General features: G+C 44.5%; 1 protein-coding gene across 1 annotated transcript; it reads right to left on the bottom strand.

Moving 5' to 3' along the window:
• Nucleotides 1-747: 747 nt before the first annotated feature.
• TNFRSF1A (TNF receptor superfamily member 1A) lies at nucleotides 748-17,345 on the bottom strand. The gene is made up of 10 exons (XM_030950715.1): nucleotides 17,186-17,345; nucleotides 8,213-8,414; nucleotides 7,755-7,883; nucleotides 7,318-7,464; nucleotides 4,827-4,908; nucleotides 4,443-4,510; nucleotides 4,110-4,229; nucleotides 3,740-3,777; nucleotides 2,784-2,940; nucleotides 748-2,220 (listed from the first exon to the last, which is right to left on the bottom strand). Exons 1-10 carry the CDS (start codon nucleotides 17,222-17,224, stop codon nucleotides 1,919-1,921), a joined length of 1,284 nt encoding a protein of 427 aa, XP_030806575.1. The 5' UTR covers nucleotides 17,225-17,345; the 3' UTR covers nucleotides 748-1,918.

Below are 17,345 nucleotides of genomic sequence, written 5' to 3'. Positions count from 1 at the left end.
TACTGTTGTGCTTGGTGAACATAAATTATGAAAGAAAAAGTGTATTACAGTGTGCTTTGTACTGCCTCTGATTAAAAAAATAACCAAAGCAACAACAATATCATCCTCAATTAAAATAGGATGTAGGCATAGCAAAACAAAGCCTCAAACTGGGAATTAAAACTGATGTCAGTTCCTGGCTTTGTCACTGACGGTCAGGAACTTCCATGTTTCAAGCTGGAAACTTTCAAGTAGAATAGGAGTAGTCCTTCCTTATTTAACATAGTGCTCTGGTTCCTCCGACAAAAACATGTAAGATAACCTTAAAGTATAACCTATTGTTATTCTTTTATTTAAAGATTATTTTCCAGTTTAAAAAGCCAGATACTAATCCAAATGACTCATTGTATATTGCTTAAACATTCACTCTAAATGTGCTGGCATTCATATTCTTGAATATCTGAGAAGACCTGCAACTGGATTTCATTTAATTCCTGCCTACTTCCTGCCCTCAGCTAGCTTCTTGTGATGTGAGGTCAGCTAAGTTTTGCATACCAAAATATATAAAACTTGGATTTAAAAAAAAATACCAAGACCACCAAGCCATCCACTCTTGACACTTCTGTAAGTTATTCCCATTCCTCTGCCCCCACCCCCAGTCTCAGAAAATAAGCTGATATGAGCGAAACCAGAACAGAGGTAAAAATATTCACTTTAATTCAGAACATTTAGTGTATTTACAATAGAAAGTTCTTCTCTGATCAAGGGATTAGAGACTGAAAAAACCCATGTTACAAACATGTGGACAACCTGCACCTGGTGCAGGCTAGTTGATTTTTTCTACATCTGGTTCTCCCACAGTAATTCTGGTGAGAAGTGATGGGGAGAGCCTGGAGATGGTACCGAATGGCTCCCACAGCCAAGCAGCAATCACAGTCCAGGAAGTAGTGTGCAGTTATTCAACAGTTGCTACAATATCTATACAGACACATACACAGTCCCATGTGCAGTTAGATTCACAGAATCATCCAATGTAGATAAGCAGGTAGACACAAGCCTACCAGCCTGTGTGCAAGCACAGACTTGCAGAGGTGCTCATGCATAGGTACCACCTCACCCAGGCAGGTGCACACACTCCTTGCCACCCTGCACTTGGACAAATACACAGGCAGGTGTTTTGTTAATGCTAACTTACATGATTTCTAGATACAGAAAAAAAAAAAAAAAAACTTGAGGAAAAAAGCACCAACCATCTGACTCACTGGCTTAAAATTCTTACTCCTCTGGAACCTGAAGGACATGGTGTGGAAAGGATGATTTCCTCCTGTTTCTCACAGAGAGAGAACCAGTTCTGAATCTCCAGGAGACTTTTGCTACAGCGATACCAACTAGTTGCTACCGGTTGACACCAAGAGGGGGCAATCCTCTCCTGCTCCCAGAAATAGGCACATCCTCCTACCACTTCCTCTGAGTCAGGTTTAGCAATCAAAAGGCTGCAATATGAGCCACTTCAACTGGTTGATCTCGCAGAAAAATAGATCTGCAAGAAGTGAGTGAGTACTCAGCTTACCCAAACCCCCTACAAATTTACCTGCCACATGATGTGTGGAGCACTTGTTTCAGCAACAACTTGTCCATAGAAGCTGATCCATGATCAAGTCACTCAGAACTCCTATTTGCATCTTGGTCAGACTCCACACACCACTTCCTTGATGAGGTGCTTCCCCTCCTTGGGAGAGGAGGTGTTGCAGAGGTATGCCATGGCTTAAAGGTTGAACTACGTGGTGGTTAAGAAGCAAACCTCAGCCTTCCTCCAGCAAAACCTGCTGCTGTCTCCAACAAAACCAGCTGACGAGTGTTGCAAAGATGTGGAGATATGAGGAAGACAGAGAGCTATGATCCCCTCTTAAAGGTCAAAGGGAGGCTAAGCAGAAATAGATTAAAGATGGTTGTGAAGGCTGCAAGGCTGAGGAGAGTTCTGGTTGAGCAAAGCTTCTTGAACAGCTTCACTGCAGCCACTGAGCTCCATCTGGTTGAGAACACGGCTGATGTGCTCCACGGTGGCAGCACGGCCCATTTGCAGTCTCCAGAGCCGGAGCATCTCGTACTGGGCATCTCGCAGGCGCCGGTGCTCCAGCTCAATCCGCTCCAGGTCGCAGTCACTCAGCCCCAGGCGCCGCACAAACTCCTTCCACCGCGACGGCGGCACGTGATCCACCACCGTGTACAGAACAGCAGGGGCTGTGGACACAGAGGGAAACCCTGAGAAGCAGGATTCTTCCACCTCAAGGACAATGGGAATAACCCAGGGCTGGAGGTTGCCCTGGCATCTTGCATTGCCCCCTCTTATTCAAGCTTCTCCAGTTCTCCAGAGCAATCACACAGACTCCAGACTTGCTCTTGTCCCTCAAAATGTAATGGGAATGTTTCCATATGCTCTTGTATAAGGCTATGAGCAGAGTCAAGCACATTTTCTTAGGGCCTTTCTGCCATACATCCTTGAAAAAGAGTGAATTATTAAAATTATTCTGGGTCACTGCCCATATTGACAGCATGTCAATACATATGGCAATCCATTTTGCTGGTAGGGAAAAGGAACAACAGAAAGGCCTTGCACAGATATTTGGCATATACAGACTCACAGGCTCTGGGCATGCTTCTGCCTTTCTACTGTGCCATGCATGGGTACACATCCAGGCCACATACACTGAGTAAGGTCTCTCCAGCACACTCCTAGCTGCATCTGCATAATTAGGTTCCCATTTGACTGGGGAAGGAGAGAAGGATGGAGGAGTTTCACTTACTGTCTGGAAGCTGTGTCTTCCTGGCAGGTCTGACACAGTCTGGTAACTCATGTGAACTCTGTGGCAGAGGTGCAGATGGCTGGGTTGCATTTAATGGCAATTCTGTTTCCTTCTGGGACTCAGGACAAAGGGTGGAAATTTCATTTTTTTCCTCAACCTGAAAGACACATTACATAGTCCAGAATTACCCACAGCAGCACAATACACCTGTCTTGTGCAAGCAGCCGCTAGCTTTATATGCTAAAATTTATCCAAGATAGATGGGGAGTGGGTGTTGAGATTTTAACCCTTCCTACATGCCTTGTTTCAGCAGAGGACACCAAACATTTCTTTCCAGCAGAACCCAAAGAGTTTAACTTTCTTTTGGCACCATAAAACAATAGTCCAGGAAAAAGTATTTCTTTACAAAATCGAGTAAGGCTGGTACCCAAAATCACCACCATTCTAGAAGCTCCACATGCCATCTTTCCCATCAGCCTCCTCTGTAAGGCTGTGGAAACCCCACCTCAGCTGCTGCCTCTTATTTGCAGAGTTACCTTGGACCTCAGAGAATACTGTGAAGCAGCACTGAGAGGCTTGTGGAGTCAAGATCTGAGGTGAAATAAAATTAATTAAATCCTCCAAGCTTGGGATACACAGAGAGAAAAGAGGATTAAGGATCAACTATCTGAACAAAATGTATCCAGGAAAAAAAAAGAAAAAGGAAAAAAAAAAAACCAGGAGTTTGAAAAGCATCCTCTAGAAGAGGGGAAGTAAAGTGTTACTGGCTCCACCCTCTACAGGAAAAGACTTCTGAGTTAAACAGCCCTATTACTCAGCTCACTTGAAAATACAAGGCCTGAAAACAGCCCATGGGGAAAAATATTACTCCAGATCCCAGGCTAACATATTTGAAAGTGGAAGGCAAGCTATATATATATATATATATATATATATATAACCATCATCTTGCTCACCTCTGATACTGGCTCCTTGGTTGTCTGTGGCAAAGAAGCTTCAAAGAAAGAAAAAAAAAAAAGAAAGTAGAAATTATTTTCACTTCCTCTTGTCCCAGAGAAAACAGGAAAGCAGCTACTCACAATCCTGCCCTCAAAAATGTTTTATAGCAAAACAAACATCCCAGAAATAAGCTCAAGTGCACATCCAGTCATAGCTACAGGCCTGGATGCAGAACTGCAATAACAGCCTTGGCTATTTAGTTCTTGTGCTACTCTGGCCTAGCAGCAGAGCAGAGTCAGGGAATCCCACTTTGTCCCTCACACACAAAGGCACACAGAAATTGGTGTCTATCCCAGTCAATATCACTGCACGTGCCACTGTACTCACCACGGGAGCAGAAAGACCCAGTCTTATGTTTCTGCACCAGCTTCCCTACTTTACGTGCAATGCAGAGGACGAAGATAACTCCAAATATTGCAACAAGGGTGCCAAGTACAAGGTTTCCATCTGGACAAAAGGAAGAGAGCAAATACATGAGTGACTAAGAAAAGAGGAGGTAAGTGCTAGAGGAAGAACAGCAAGTGGAGATTTGCAAATGGTAGGGAGAAAAAGGATAAAGGTTTGACAAAGTGGAAAATAGAACCCTTTACAAAAGGCATTAAGAGAACAACACTGCACAAAGAAAAGATTCCACTGCCCTTCAGCCCCCTGAGCACTCACTCAGCCCAGATGAGGTCGGTGAGGTAGTGACTGGGCTAGGACACAGCAAGCAGTCTTCTCCAGTGCAGCTGAAAGGGCAGATCAGAGAGGTGAGCACATGTGCAATGAAACTCTAGCCATTTCCAACCTCCCTAATTAACAGACAAGTCAAGATGAGCCTGCAAAGCACAGCAATGCAGTGTGACTAGTGACTCTGGGCTCTTAGTGGGCTAATGCCCACATAGAGAAGACTGGGGGTGAAGACCTACTTGCCCCAGAAAGGCAATTAGAATATTGTAAAGTTATCTCTAGATAGAAGGTGTCATGAGAAGAATTTCCTCCCCCTGTGGAGCTCCTGCTGTCCCTCCTACTCAGTGGTGGGGCACACAGAGTAAAAAAGCTCACCTGTTGCAAGGCTTGCAAATATTACTATGTGACAGGAAGAATTGAGGCTTACACCTGCAAATTGCATCTTTGTTCTTTGAACCTGTAGAGGAAAAAAAAATCAGAAACTGTGGCCATAATATGGACAAAGAAGAAAGCGAAGGGGAAAAAATCAACTTCAAAATGGATGAAGGATTATCCTTCTTTTAAGCCTGGAAAACTGCTACTGAAGAGATAAAGGATTTGATCTATATATAAAAACAGAGTTGGAGGAGGATAAAAGTAATAAAAATAAGAGTGCCACTGTCCTGAAGGTGGGCACCTCTGCAGAGGCTTGGAAAGGGACTATAATTACAGAGCAGCTGGAATTAGTGTAATGTGCAAAAAGCAGTAAAAGTCACCCAAGTTCAAGCATGACAGGAAGGGGAAACCACATTAGTCAGGCCAAGATGAGGGAGAAGTGGTCCCTGAGCAGCTGGGACTGGTGAGGAAGTCAGTTCAGTGCAGGGAGAAATCATTTCAAGTCATGGGACACATAAGCATTCTTCTGATGTCGTGAGTGGAAGGGGTAAGAAATGAAAGAACTATCACTTCTAAGCAAGGCACAGGAGAGAGCCTGAATAAAACAGGTGTGGGGAGGAGCAGGCAAGAACAGTGATGGAAGGATATCAAATTGCATGAGAGAAGGGGAAAATGTACTAGAACAAGGAGCATGCATTCTGTGGCAAGGGAGGGATGGGAATAAAACAGTTCTACATCAGCCAAGAGGGAAGGAAGCTGCTCAAGGACAGTGTGCAATCACGACCCTTGAGGAGAACTTAAGCATGGAAAGTGTGACAAGATGATTGAACACTAGAGGGAACACATTCACCAGTGAAACAGCAAACCTCACACTGGGCAGGGTACGAGATGGGAAAGGGATCAGGAGCAGCATAGCTTGCAAAGAAGACAGGATAGCTTTAAGACAAGGTAGGATGTGGGAGCAGCTGGACTGGAAGCATGGGCCTGCTGGAAAATTAAAGAACAATGACTAAATTAATTATAATTGTATCTTTGGTACAGATCATGACCAGCTGAATAAGATGTTGAGAGGGGAGTGTGTGTCCTTGGGCTGGAAGACAGCCCCTAAGGAATGTATGTATGTGCAGATTTGGAAGACCAGTCGGGGTGTGAATGGGCATGGATGTGTGATGTCTTGTTTGGCTGCACAGTCAGATCTGCCTGTGCAACCTTATAAAAGAGCTCATCAAGGAAATAAAGTCAGTTTGTGTTGCATCCAATAGTGACTCATGCTTTCTCAGTCCTCATATCAAAAGAAAACATTTAAGGGACATGGAAAGAATTAGACTACAGACAGCAGCATTTGTTAAGATCTCTGATTCCTCACTTTGGGACAGCTAGAACGAGTACTTCTCCCAGACACTAGCATCATCCCAAGGTGATGCCCAATGCCACTGGGTATAGCTCAGCAGCACTGGCAGCTCTTTACTTTAGAACACTGCACAGAACACTGTGGTTGCTCAGCAATTGACTGACCAGCACTTCAGCTGAGCACCAGTGTAGTAAACCCCATGGACCTAGGTAAAGCCCCATGGAGGACTGAACAATAGGAATGCTGAGACAGCAACAGAAGTTCCTGTCTCTCTGACCTCCGCCCCAAAGCCTGTCTCTGTAACCCTATAGGCTATGTTACTTTAACCCTTACTATTGGTTAAATCTGGATTCCCCTTAACCCTATAAGAGGGGCCTACTTTAGCCCATTCGACAGAAGAAGAGCTGTCGCTGGGACCCTTCACAGACTCCCCCAAAAAAGCCATCTCTGTGGAACCGCCAGGACCTCTCCCCCTCCTCTCTCACCGTCTGCTGCAGCCTCAGCCCGGGGACACCCCTGCCTAGCAAGCAAGAGCTGAAACCTTAAGAGAGCTTGCAATCACTACAGAGCTGACAATCACCATGCTTGCTAGAGGGTAGCCCCGCGGCATTGGCCTTGAGCTAGCCTAGCTTCGGGCACCCTGTTCCCTGGGGACTGGACTCCCGAGCTATCTTGCACTGCTTGATAATAAGGCCAGAATAGAGGCTTTATTACACCAGGGCCAGAAGTATTTTCATCCATCATACTCCAAGTGCTTTCAGCAGTTGGTAGGGGAAATGCAGTCAGCATCAGGAGAAAGACAAACAAGGAAGGCAAGAGGAAAGAACTGTATGTTCTAGAACATAAAGACCTTGCTTCAGGACAGGCAAGGCAGAGGCCCCAAAATTAAGTAGAAAGTAGCTCCTCACAACAGCCAAAACCAAGAAACAGTTCAAGGACAAAAGAAAGCAGCTATGATAGAAAACAGGGATTGATGCCACAGCAGGCAAAAAATAGCAGTCTTTCTGGGGAAAGAGGGCAGACAAACCCTGGATGGTTGTTCCAAAACCACCATCCTTTCAGTGCAAGGCACTGCAGCATATCAGAAATTCTACTCTACTACAGTACATCTGCACTGGAGCCATATCCAGCCATACTCACAGCTGGCAATAATCCCATCAGCACACGAGCTGCAGTTCCTACACTGGAAGTATTCAGACTCAGAATCAATCTGATACTGATTCCTCTGACAGCCACATACAGTATCTTGCTTTGGGGTGCAGGGTGTCTCTACTATCTGCTGGAGTGCTGAGGAAAGAAAGGAGAAATTATTACTCCAGCCTCTTCCTTCACCTTCAACTGAGAGCACTGTCATGATCATAGGTATTGTTATCCCCTAATTTTCACAGAAAAAGGCCAGAAAAGCCTGCAAACTATATCTCAGACTGTTCCAGTTTGGTGTCCCCAATCCATCCCCATACACTGTCTTACCCATTCAACTGCTTACTTTTCCAAGCTCCCTCGCTCACCTTGCCATCCCCTCCAGCCCTCATCCACCCCTATTTTCCTCAGATCCTGCAGATCTGGCAGTGCCTCACCTGTACGGCAGCGTTTGCACTGGAAGCATTTAGACATGGTGTTATCAACAGCTGTGAATGTGCCACTGGCACATGGAAGACAGACAGTTGCTTGGTCAGGCCCTTCACAGTCTTTTGCCTTGTAGGTACCTGCAAGAAAATCAGTTAACATAGCTCTGACACGAAGGCAAATGCGTTGTCTTAGGGAGGACAGGAGTCACTGGTTCCTCAAAAGAAACCCTGGAGTTGATGCCATAAGGACCAAGTATGCTTCCCCTCACCAGTGTGAATGACACTGACAGCCCATAAAAGGAGAAAGGGAATAAGAATAAATAAAAGAAATAAGAATTTATCTCGGTAGGGATAGGTACCAAGCGAAGGGAGAGCTGATTAGCTGTAGGAAAGAGACAGTTTGAGAGTACAGGACCAGAAAATGCCTCCCAGGTGAAAGTCACTACTACTGTACTTATTTTGTGTACCTGCATGACACCTCATACAGCAGTGGGTCTTTTTGGGGTGTAGGTATTGTCCCAGTTGACAGTGCATTTGTTTCTTTTCTCTCCTCAAAGGGTTAGAGGGGTCTCTTCCATCCAGAGCTACCCGATGGACTTGCACTCTATATGGCACTGGAGTAATTTCTACAGATTCCTTTGTCAACACACAGACAAATATTAGAATAACCTGTAAACAGAGAGGGAGGGGGGAGAGGAGAGAAATAAAGTGAGAAAACATTATATCCTCCTGCAGACTGCCCCTCTCATCTCAGCACTTAGAATTACATCATATCATGAGTTCAATTTACTTGGTTAATTCTGGTAATGGGACCCTCCACTGGCAAATATGTGTGGGGAGATGATCTACAAAAATAAACCCCAACAAACCAATGCCTGCCATCTGTGATATTAATATACAATTCAATGGCCTCTACAGCAAACTGGTTGTATATAAAACAAATATTTTTCATGGTGTGCATTTTATACATGGAATGCCTTGAAAATGCTGCAACTTGCATAAAAGTTACACAAGAGCAAAGAAATATTTTTATTAAGGAAGGCAGTAAAGCTGGCTGTGTAGAAACAGTTCCACAGAGAAGAATGCATCCAGTACTTGCAGTTCCACTGAATAAATACACAAGATGGGAAGTTTGGAATAACATGGCAAAAGAGGATCTCACTGCCTACTAAGTACAGGAAATCTTCCAAAATGCCTCCTGAGCAAGCCAGACCTAGAAACATGGGAAAGTTAGTTTTTTGATTTCTCCTGTGTCAAATGTACATTCTTCCTGTTAAACTGTAGCTGTTAACAATCAGCCAATACAATTTGACACAAAAATGAGCAGTTTCTTCTTTTTTTTAACTCTGTTAAGATCTGATTTCTATTTTTCCACTGAAAGTTACTGTTATCATGCCAATCTTAACAGAAATGTTAGGATTGGCATGACTGCCACATGACTGTAAGAGAGGGTGAGTTTGTACACCCACACACGTGAACCAGGGGTTAAAAGCACAGCTGCACCAATAATGAAGGATGCTGTTCCCTGGACACTGTTTGCAGGACACTGTTCCCAGCACTGAAATTGAGAAATATACTGTTTATGTAATGGCCAAAAGGCCTCCACTCTGGTAAGAGGACAACATAAATGACTCATCAGCAAAAGATCCTGTACCAGAAGGATGGTAACAAGATTGCAGCATATCACAAACACAACCCCTTTGCTTCTTGGCCCCATAGAAAAACACACCTCAAGCTTGCATTTCAAACATTCAGATAGAGAAAAAACATACAACAACAAAAAGGTTAAAAAAACCCCAACAAAACAAAACCAGGTCAAAACTTGGTCCAAGATTTATGAAACCTGAAGTCAGCAAGTTTCTACAGCAAAGACCTATCTCATACCAACCAATGACTCCTGAAGAATATGAAAGATTTGTCCAAAAACTACTTTATAGTACCATGAAGAAGTCCAGCAGCATGATGAAGACTTGACAACTTGCATCTCTTGTCATCCTCTTTGCACACAAGTGATCCTGGCCACACTGGACATCCATGTGTTGATGCTTCTGAGTATGGTACAGATGTACCAATGAACTCTATGCATAAGATCATGTGAATGATGAAAATCAACTAATAATTTTTGCAAATGAACACCGCCCTGCCAATATAATCTCACACAAAGTTTTACTATACTACCTTCCCTGTAACTGTAATGTTTTCCCATCTTTTTTTTTTGAAAGTGGTTTTTTTTTGAAGATGCCGAGCAGTACAAGCACAGCTTCAGAGTTCTTTTTCTTTCCTTTTGTTTGGCTTTTTCAGCTAGGAGACTTATAGAAAAAGCAAAGTAAACCAATAAGGGTAAACCACAGTCATGATACCAATTTTGTGGTAGCAAGTTTACCAAAAGATACATAGAATGAAATGGTTATGACAGCCCTACACTGTCCTGTTTGTCTTTCAGAATTAAAGCCTTGTGGGAGAGAGGTACACACCTAAAAGCAACTTAAAACCTCAAGTAGGATGGAGTTTGCAACTCTGACAAAACTAAAACATTGTTTTTTGGAGAGCTCTGACACATTCAATAGACCAGATGCTAAAATGGTGAACAGGAAAAAAGAGAACCACATATTTAAATAGATATCATTTCAGACTTCATTAGCTGACCACAGAATAATTGTAAGCACTCCACTAAAAACTCCTCAGCGGAACTAAAAATTGCTTCAGCAGCTGACAAGATTTATTGCTTGCAGGAAAACAGATAGAAGATCCTTCACACAGATGGTCTGACACACAGTAACAATAAAAACATTCAGATTCTCTAGCTAGTGATTAATCCCCTGATACGAAAACATAAACAGTCACTCCATAAGTCACACAAGTCAGCAATAGAAAGAAGATAAAAGCATCAAAGATTAATCCAAAAATACAGAGAAAATTGGTCAGATACACCTTCAAAGCCAAAAGAAAACAGAAGTGTTTTTAATTTTTCAGATTAAGTGAAAACATGTCTGTAAGTGTCATCAAAGCAGAGTTAACATGTTACTGAACACAATTTGAGGAACAGAAAGTCACAGGCCAGGAGTGACTCACACCCCAATGACTCGGCCATCCAGCAAAATCATTCATATGATGGAAAAAAACACCAAAACACCACCATCTTAATAAGCAGCTCCCCGAGCCATTCAGCAATACACTGATTTATACCAATGAACAGCTTCATCAAATTCAGGTAATACATGAAATTAGAACAGTCTGTTCTGTTTCAGTTGGAAGGCACATAGCTCACGTATATGAACTGTAATAACCATATTACAACATGGACTACAGAACTGATCAAAATCCTCAGGAAAACCAGCCTAAGAGGTGGATATGAAGGTGACCACATGGCAACCACTTGGTAGTGAAAGAGTGACCCAGTGAAGAGTGAGGAGACCCCATATAATAATGCTTTTTGATCCAGACTGTTGCTTGAGGGATAGGGAGTTTAGATCATAAGGGTGATATTGCCCAGGAATTTTTTTGTTGGGGATTCCTCTTTTGAGGCACCTGGCTTAAGCTACCATGTAACACAGTTGATTTGTACCAACAAATCTGTCTAATGGAGATGAGAGCCTGATTTTTAAAAATTCTTTTACAGTTCCCCTCCTCTGGACACATTCAAGGAAATATGTCAAAATCTTTAAATTGTGAGGCTCTGAGCTGCCCCCAGCACTCCGGGTGAGGCCGCAGCAGCGCTGAGCACAGCGGGTGATGGATGATCCCTGCTCTGCCCGGCTGTGCTCTGCGTTTGATGCCCCCAGGACACGGTTCCTGCCCTCTGTGCTATGCCCTGCTGACTCTCACTGAGCTGCTGCTGCCCCCAGCACCCCCAGGGCCCTCTCTGCAGGGCACTCTGCAGACACTCCTGTCACAGTTTGTATTTGTGCCCAGAAGTAACTCTGTCCCCATATTCAGGATTCAGCATTTGGACTTGCTCCATTTCATTCCAATAATCATTGCTCAATGCTCCAATTTATCTAGAATAAATACATTGAACAGAACTGGCCCTAGAATTGAGCCCTGAGAAACACTGCTGGTGAGCAGTGAGATTTAGCTCTGAAGCCTCAAGTCATTGATAAGAGTTTGCCTAGGCAAAGTTTGGAGGTCTTCTGCAAGTGAAATAAGCTGAATATCCATTGTTAGGTGTACAACACACTCCACTTGCCAGGATCAAAAAAACCAGTACGCACTAAGCAACTTCACAGAGATAATGTGCATTACCTAAGCCAAGTGGTAATTCAAACCACGTGCGATGCACACCACTGATTCATACCTACTCCGCCTTTTCAGTCAGCAGGGACTACCCAGGGAAAAGAGAGTCAGCAGAAACTCTGGGGTTTACTTCTGAAACTGCCACAGAAATAACCAAAATATGGCAGAATGCTGCTTCCTTAAAACATTCCACCCCTCTGGATGACAGCTGCACATTTCCTCACACATAAGGCAACCCTAGTTCCTTCCCATACCTCACACCAGCACTTACTGCCCAGCACTTCACCTACAATGAAAAAAGACACAGCACAAGCCCAAAAGCTCTTCTACGGAATGTTTTGACAGCTGAGACAGGAGTTAGGAGTCTTTCCACAATTTTCACAAATATTCTTGGATTACTGCCACCACTACAATTTGCAGAAGGGTGGAGGGAGCAGGTACAGTGACACACAGGTCATTTTGCTATCTTTAATACTGCTGCTTCAACATTTCTTGAAAAAACAGTACACCATACTACTAGTTATAACTATCTGTACTGTGTTGTAAATAATTATGAATTAAGTCTTTTAGTCTCAGCATTATCTTCAACAATGAAATCAGTATTTTATTCATATAAATATATTTAATCATCCTTAATCCTCATGGACCAAGTTGCATAAAGATTCCATTGTAATAACTTAATCAACCACGTCTCCCAAAAAAGGCTTCCAGTTTGCAAATTCCATTTTTAAACTAATTAATTATCGATTACCTGCAAATAAGAGGCATTATGAGTCATTAGAGTGTCTCAAAATATTTTGTAACAGCAAGTTACCTTGGCTTAAGAATCCAGCATGATACACACCCCATGCACAAGTATTCTGCACATAAATAATCTTTAATCATCATCGTAAATCAACTGTCAGCCTTTTTAATGAGTTATAAAAAATTAGTCAGCTTGGAGGCTTGGGCAAAAACCAGTATCTTGCTCAGACTAATGAGCTACCAAAGAAATCAGAGCACAGGATTTACTGTTATGTTCTTTGTCCGGTTCAGCCATTTCCAAAAGCTCTTTGAGGTTTGTGTTTGTTTTAGTTTGCTATACAAAGATGAAAGGGAAACCAGAACTTCTGCTTTACACATTGAGAAATGTGCATTAAAGCAACATTTACAGGAAGCTTTCATCATTGCTCTGTAAAATCTGGAAAGGACAAAAGAAGGCTACAAGAACTACTATTATAAATAATCCTCATTTTATGAAGATCAGATGAAAGAATGCTGTATTTCAGGCCTTGTCTAAATTCAGGAAACTAGTAGTACCTTTGATACAATGAAGAAAGGTCTTAGAAATCTTAACTTAAAAACCAAAAGAAAACTGTGATTATCCATAAAGATTGTGGACTTCACATCATAAAATATAATAAAGTATTTAAAGTTAGAAGGCTTTATTTCATATTAGTAAAGATTAAGAAAATAATGGAAAAGTCGGTAGTTGATAACAACTACAAGAAAATTTCTTTGGAAGCTTTCCCTCTGAGGACACTGTGGTGGACACTGTCAGAGTGCCACGTTCACTGACCCTCAACACCCCAGCACTTTGCCTGCCTGTGCTCAGGACTGAGTTCCACTGTGCTGCTGTACGGCCTCACATCAGAGCGCTGATGGAGCAGGAGCCATGGAAAGGCTCAGGGGGTCCTTACTGTTCCATCCTGAAATGATTTTCAGCTGGGCATGAGCCCTGGGCCCCTGCCCACATTGTGCCACAGACCTGCTCATGCCCCTTGTCAGTGATTCACTAGGTGAATTCTCAAGTCAGGTAAATGTCAAATGCTGAGTCCTACTCACTGGAACAGATGTATTCCTGTTTGGTTTAATAGGAAAACATAGGGACATTGCTTTGAGATGTGCTTTCCACTGTCAGGTTCCTAAGAGCACAACACAAGGATATGTGTTAGCAAAGGAAGCACTCAGCTATCCAGGGATTACAGAAAAGAACACAAGGCATCTGCCCCAAATACAAACAAAGCCTCCTTGTGATGACTAAAGAAAATGGGCAAGAAGGAGCAAAATGACAGCACTGGGTTTACCACAAATAATACTGCTAATGCAGAAAATTGATTACTTAATGAAAAGGGAAAGGCATCCAGACTGATGGTACTGGTTACTTGTAAGAACAAAAATTGCCACATAAGTGTACTTAGCACAGACCCTAATATAAACATTCCATTTGTCTAGAAGCAGTTAGTCCTAAAAATAGAAATTCAAATTAGATTAATATGCAGTAAAAGTTCAATTAATCTTATTGGAGAAAACAATCAGAAATGCAATCAAATGCTATCAATTATTGGGAAAGGATGTGAGAGCAAAACCAAGAGTGTTGTTATGACAATGTGTAAAGGATTGAATCTTGACTGTAGTTCTGGTCCCCAATCTTAAGAATATAAATTAACCCAGATATAATACAAAGAAAAGTAAAAAGGACCATCGTTGGTACAGACTGACTGCCACAAAGGGAAAGATAAAATATACCAGTCCATAAAAGAGACACCTGAGCCAAAGATACTGTAGCAGGCTCAAAGCCAGAATGCCAAAGAGAAGATGAACTGGGATGAGTGTTCTCTGTCTCCTCCAATACAAGAACTAAGAGGCATCACATAAGACAAGCAGCAGAAAGGTTCAAAACAAACACAGGGAGGTACTTTTACAGCCAACATGTAGCTGAGGTGTGGGCCTCCATGAGAGAGTGCTGGCTCTGCCAGAAACCTGTCCTGGTTCCAAAACTGATCACCACACCCATAGGAGAAGGGAAAAAGAAGCCACAGTCAGGGATGCAAAATACGAAGACGCCATTTCAACTTGGAAATTCCTACAGTCCCAGCCACTGGAGGCCAGGAAAGTATTCTTATTTTTCATTGCTGTACACTTGCCCTGCTCCAAAACCCTTGGCAGACACCTGTGACTGGTCACTACTGGAAACAGGCTGATGGCCCAACAGCTCTCTCTTACAATGCACTTGGTGGCCTGGTTTTCGATTTTTATATAATGTAGCTTCTAACTTCAAAATGGCAGTTTCTCCCTTTACTTTGAAAATAAATCAGTGCCAGAAGTACCCTTATGGCTATTTTGTCTTTTTTCTTCATAAAACAGAATTTTCTTGAATAAATGAAACTTCCATTATATTTTTTTTTCTTTTAATGAGACAGAAAACTGGCCTCAGTAAAGACAGATGCAAATTTGTCCACTGTAAAAGCTAGGAGTGCATGGGGAAAACACAGAGCACCTGAAAATGAATTTAAGGACAGGCAGAAAGAATGAATGCATGGAAACAGGCTACAGGAAATTTTGAAGAATCACAGGAAACATACAAGAATCAGAAGAGTAGAAGGAAGGCATCAGGGGACCAAGAAAGGCTATGAGGGCAAACAGGATGATATGCAATGTAAATGACAGTGGATGGGCACACAACAGAGTGAAAGTGAGACCTGTAACTCTGGGGGGGAAGAATATTATTTAATTGAAAAGATAAACATTATCTGTAGGGAGTAGAATGCTACTGACAACATGAAATTACATGCAAATAGGAAGGGGAAAACATCTTCAAAAAGAAATCCCACTGAAGGACACTTCCTCCAATGTCTTATTTAACTGAATATAATGAATTTGGGGAATCCAATAGATCTTTCTTTTTTTGCCAACTGAATGAATAATATCACATATAGTACCAATTTGCACCAAAATGTGTGCACTTCTATTCTTAAGCCAGAAATACACTTTTCAGGTTTGCTATCTGCTTTGATATCTGTCTGTAAGTCAACAGTTGATGCGTCCTACCTAGGTCCCAAGATGACAAGTGATCCACAGCTAGAGTCAAGGTATTCCTTCTCCTCAGTTTTAGGTGTGTTGTCCTGCAACTGCTAACTTTAAGTCTACTACCAGGTTTCCAAACCTTTCAAGCTTTAAAAAAACCCCAAGACCAAATCCAAAACCTTCTGGAAGGTAACTTTGCCCACATTGCAACTTTCTGACCACAAATTAACAACTAAGCCAACATTACAAGTCCAGTGCAGCCAAGTGCAAGTGTGCATTACCAGGATGTTTTAGGTATTTAAGGATAAACAGTTTGACCCTGTAACCTTTACAGCAGAATTTATAGCCATGTCATGACGCCGAGTGACACCACTCCATCGTCTCAGCTTTAGCACACATCTGCTGATACTCGATAGCCATTCACGTCTGGCAATCAGGCTATTCATAAAACTCTCCGATTATCTTTTAAAACTTTTTCGCCCGCAAAATCACAACGGGCAGCTTAAAAGTCTTGCCCCACGAAGCCCGGGAAGGCTAAAGAAGATCTACCGGCAGAGCTGAACTTGCTCTTATACAAATCCCGTGGTTTGGGGCGTAGCTACAACCCTCTAATCTTTGTTCAGACGCCCGCAGAGTGGCATTTGTGTGCGCCCGGCTGCGCAGCAAAGCGGGGGCGGCTCATCGCCGGTCCCCGTACAGTGGCGAGGGAAGCGGAGCGGCTCCAATCCCGGCCCGGGCGGTCGGTGTCCCGGCTCGGGCGGCTCCGATCCCGGCCCGGGCGATCGGTGTCCGGCGAGCCCCGCCGCCCGGACCCCCTGCGCGTTAACGGCCGCGCCGCGGGCTTCGGGGAATCCGCCGCCGTTCCTGTAAGCCCAGACGCCTTCTCCCTGAGTCAGGGATAAATCCCGGGAAGGGCGCCAGAGAACTCGGCGCCCAGCGGAGGGCAGGGAGCGGAGGGGGGGAGGCAGCGATCCCGGCGGTGCCGCTGCCCGGCTGCCCCGCGGGCACGGGGCGGATGGCGCGGCTGGGCTCCCCGTCCCGCTACCGCCGCTCCTGCCGCTCCGGCGCCCGCACCAGCCTCCCCTGCGACGACGACCGCCCGCCTCGCCCTGCCGCAGACTCCCCGAGCCCTCCCCCGCCGCCGCCCGCCCCGGCATGGGGCTGCCGAGAGGGGAGCCCCAGCACCCCGGAGAGGGCGAGCAGAAAGCGGGCTGGGCGCAGAGCGGCGGCGATGGGGAGCCCGACGGCGGCCGGGAGGGTGGAAGAGAGCCCGGGCCCGAAAGCTCGACGGCGGACACCGCTCAGCGGACCCGCGGCGGGCTGCAGATCGCCGGGACCGGAGGTGTCGCCGGGCGAGGCGGTGTCCCGCCGGCGCACGGTCCCGCTCCGCCGGGAGCGGCGAAGTCCCCGCCGTGCCTTACCGTCCCCAGCGAGGAGCGGGGCAGCGCCGGGCCGCGCATGGCTCCGCGGGCCGCTACATCCCCGAGGCAGGGTCCCCTGCGTGCAGAGAAAGCCGCCCCAGCCGTACCCAGCGCCGGCCGGAGCAGCGCGGAGAGAGACTACCCCGTCTCCAACTTCCTG

This window comes from Camarhynchus parvulus, chromosome 1 (genome assembly GCF_901933205.1).
Source record: "Camarhynchus parvulus chromosome 1, STF_HiC, whole genome shotgun sequence".
NCBI lineage: Eukaryota > Metazoa > Chordata > Aves > Passeriformes > Thraupidae > Camarhynchus > Camarhynchus parvulus.
This window is presented reverse-complemented; position numbering and strand designations above follow the sequence as displayed.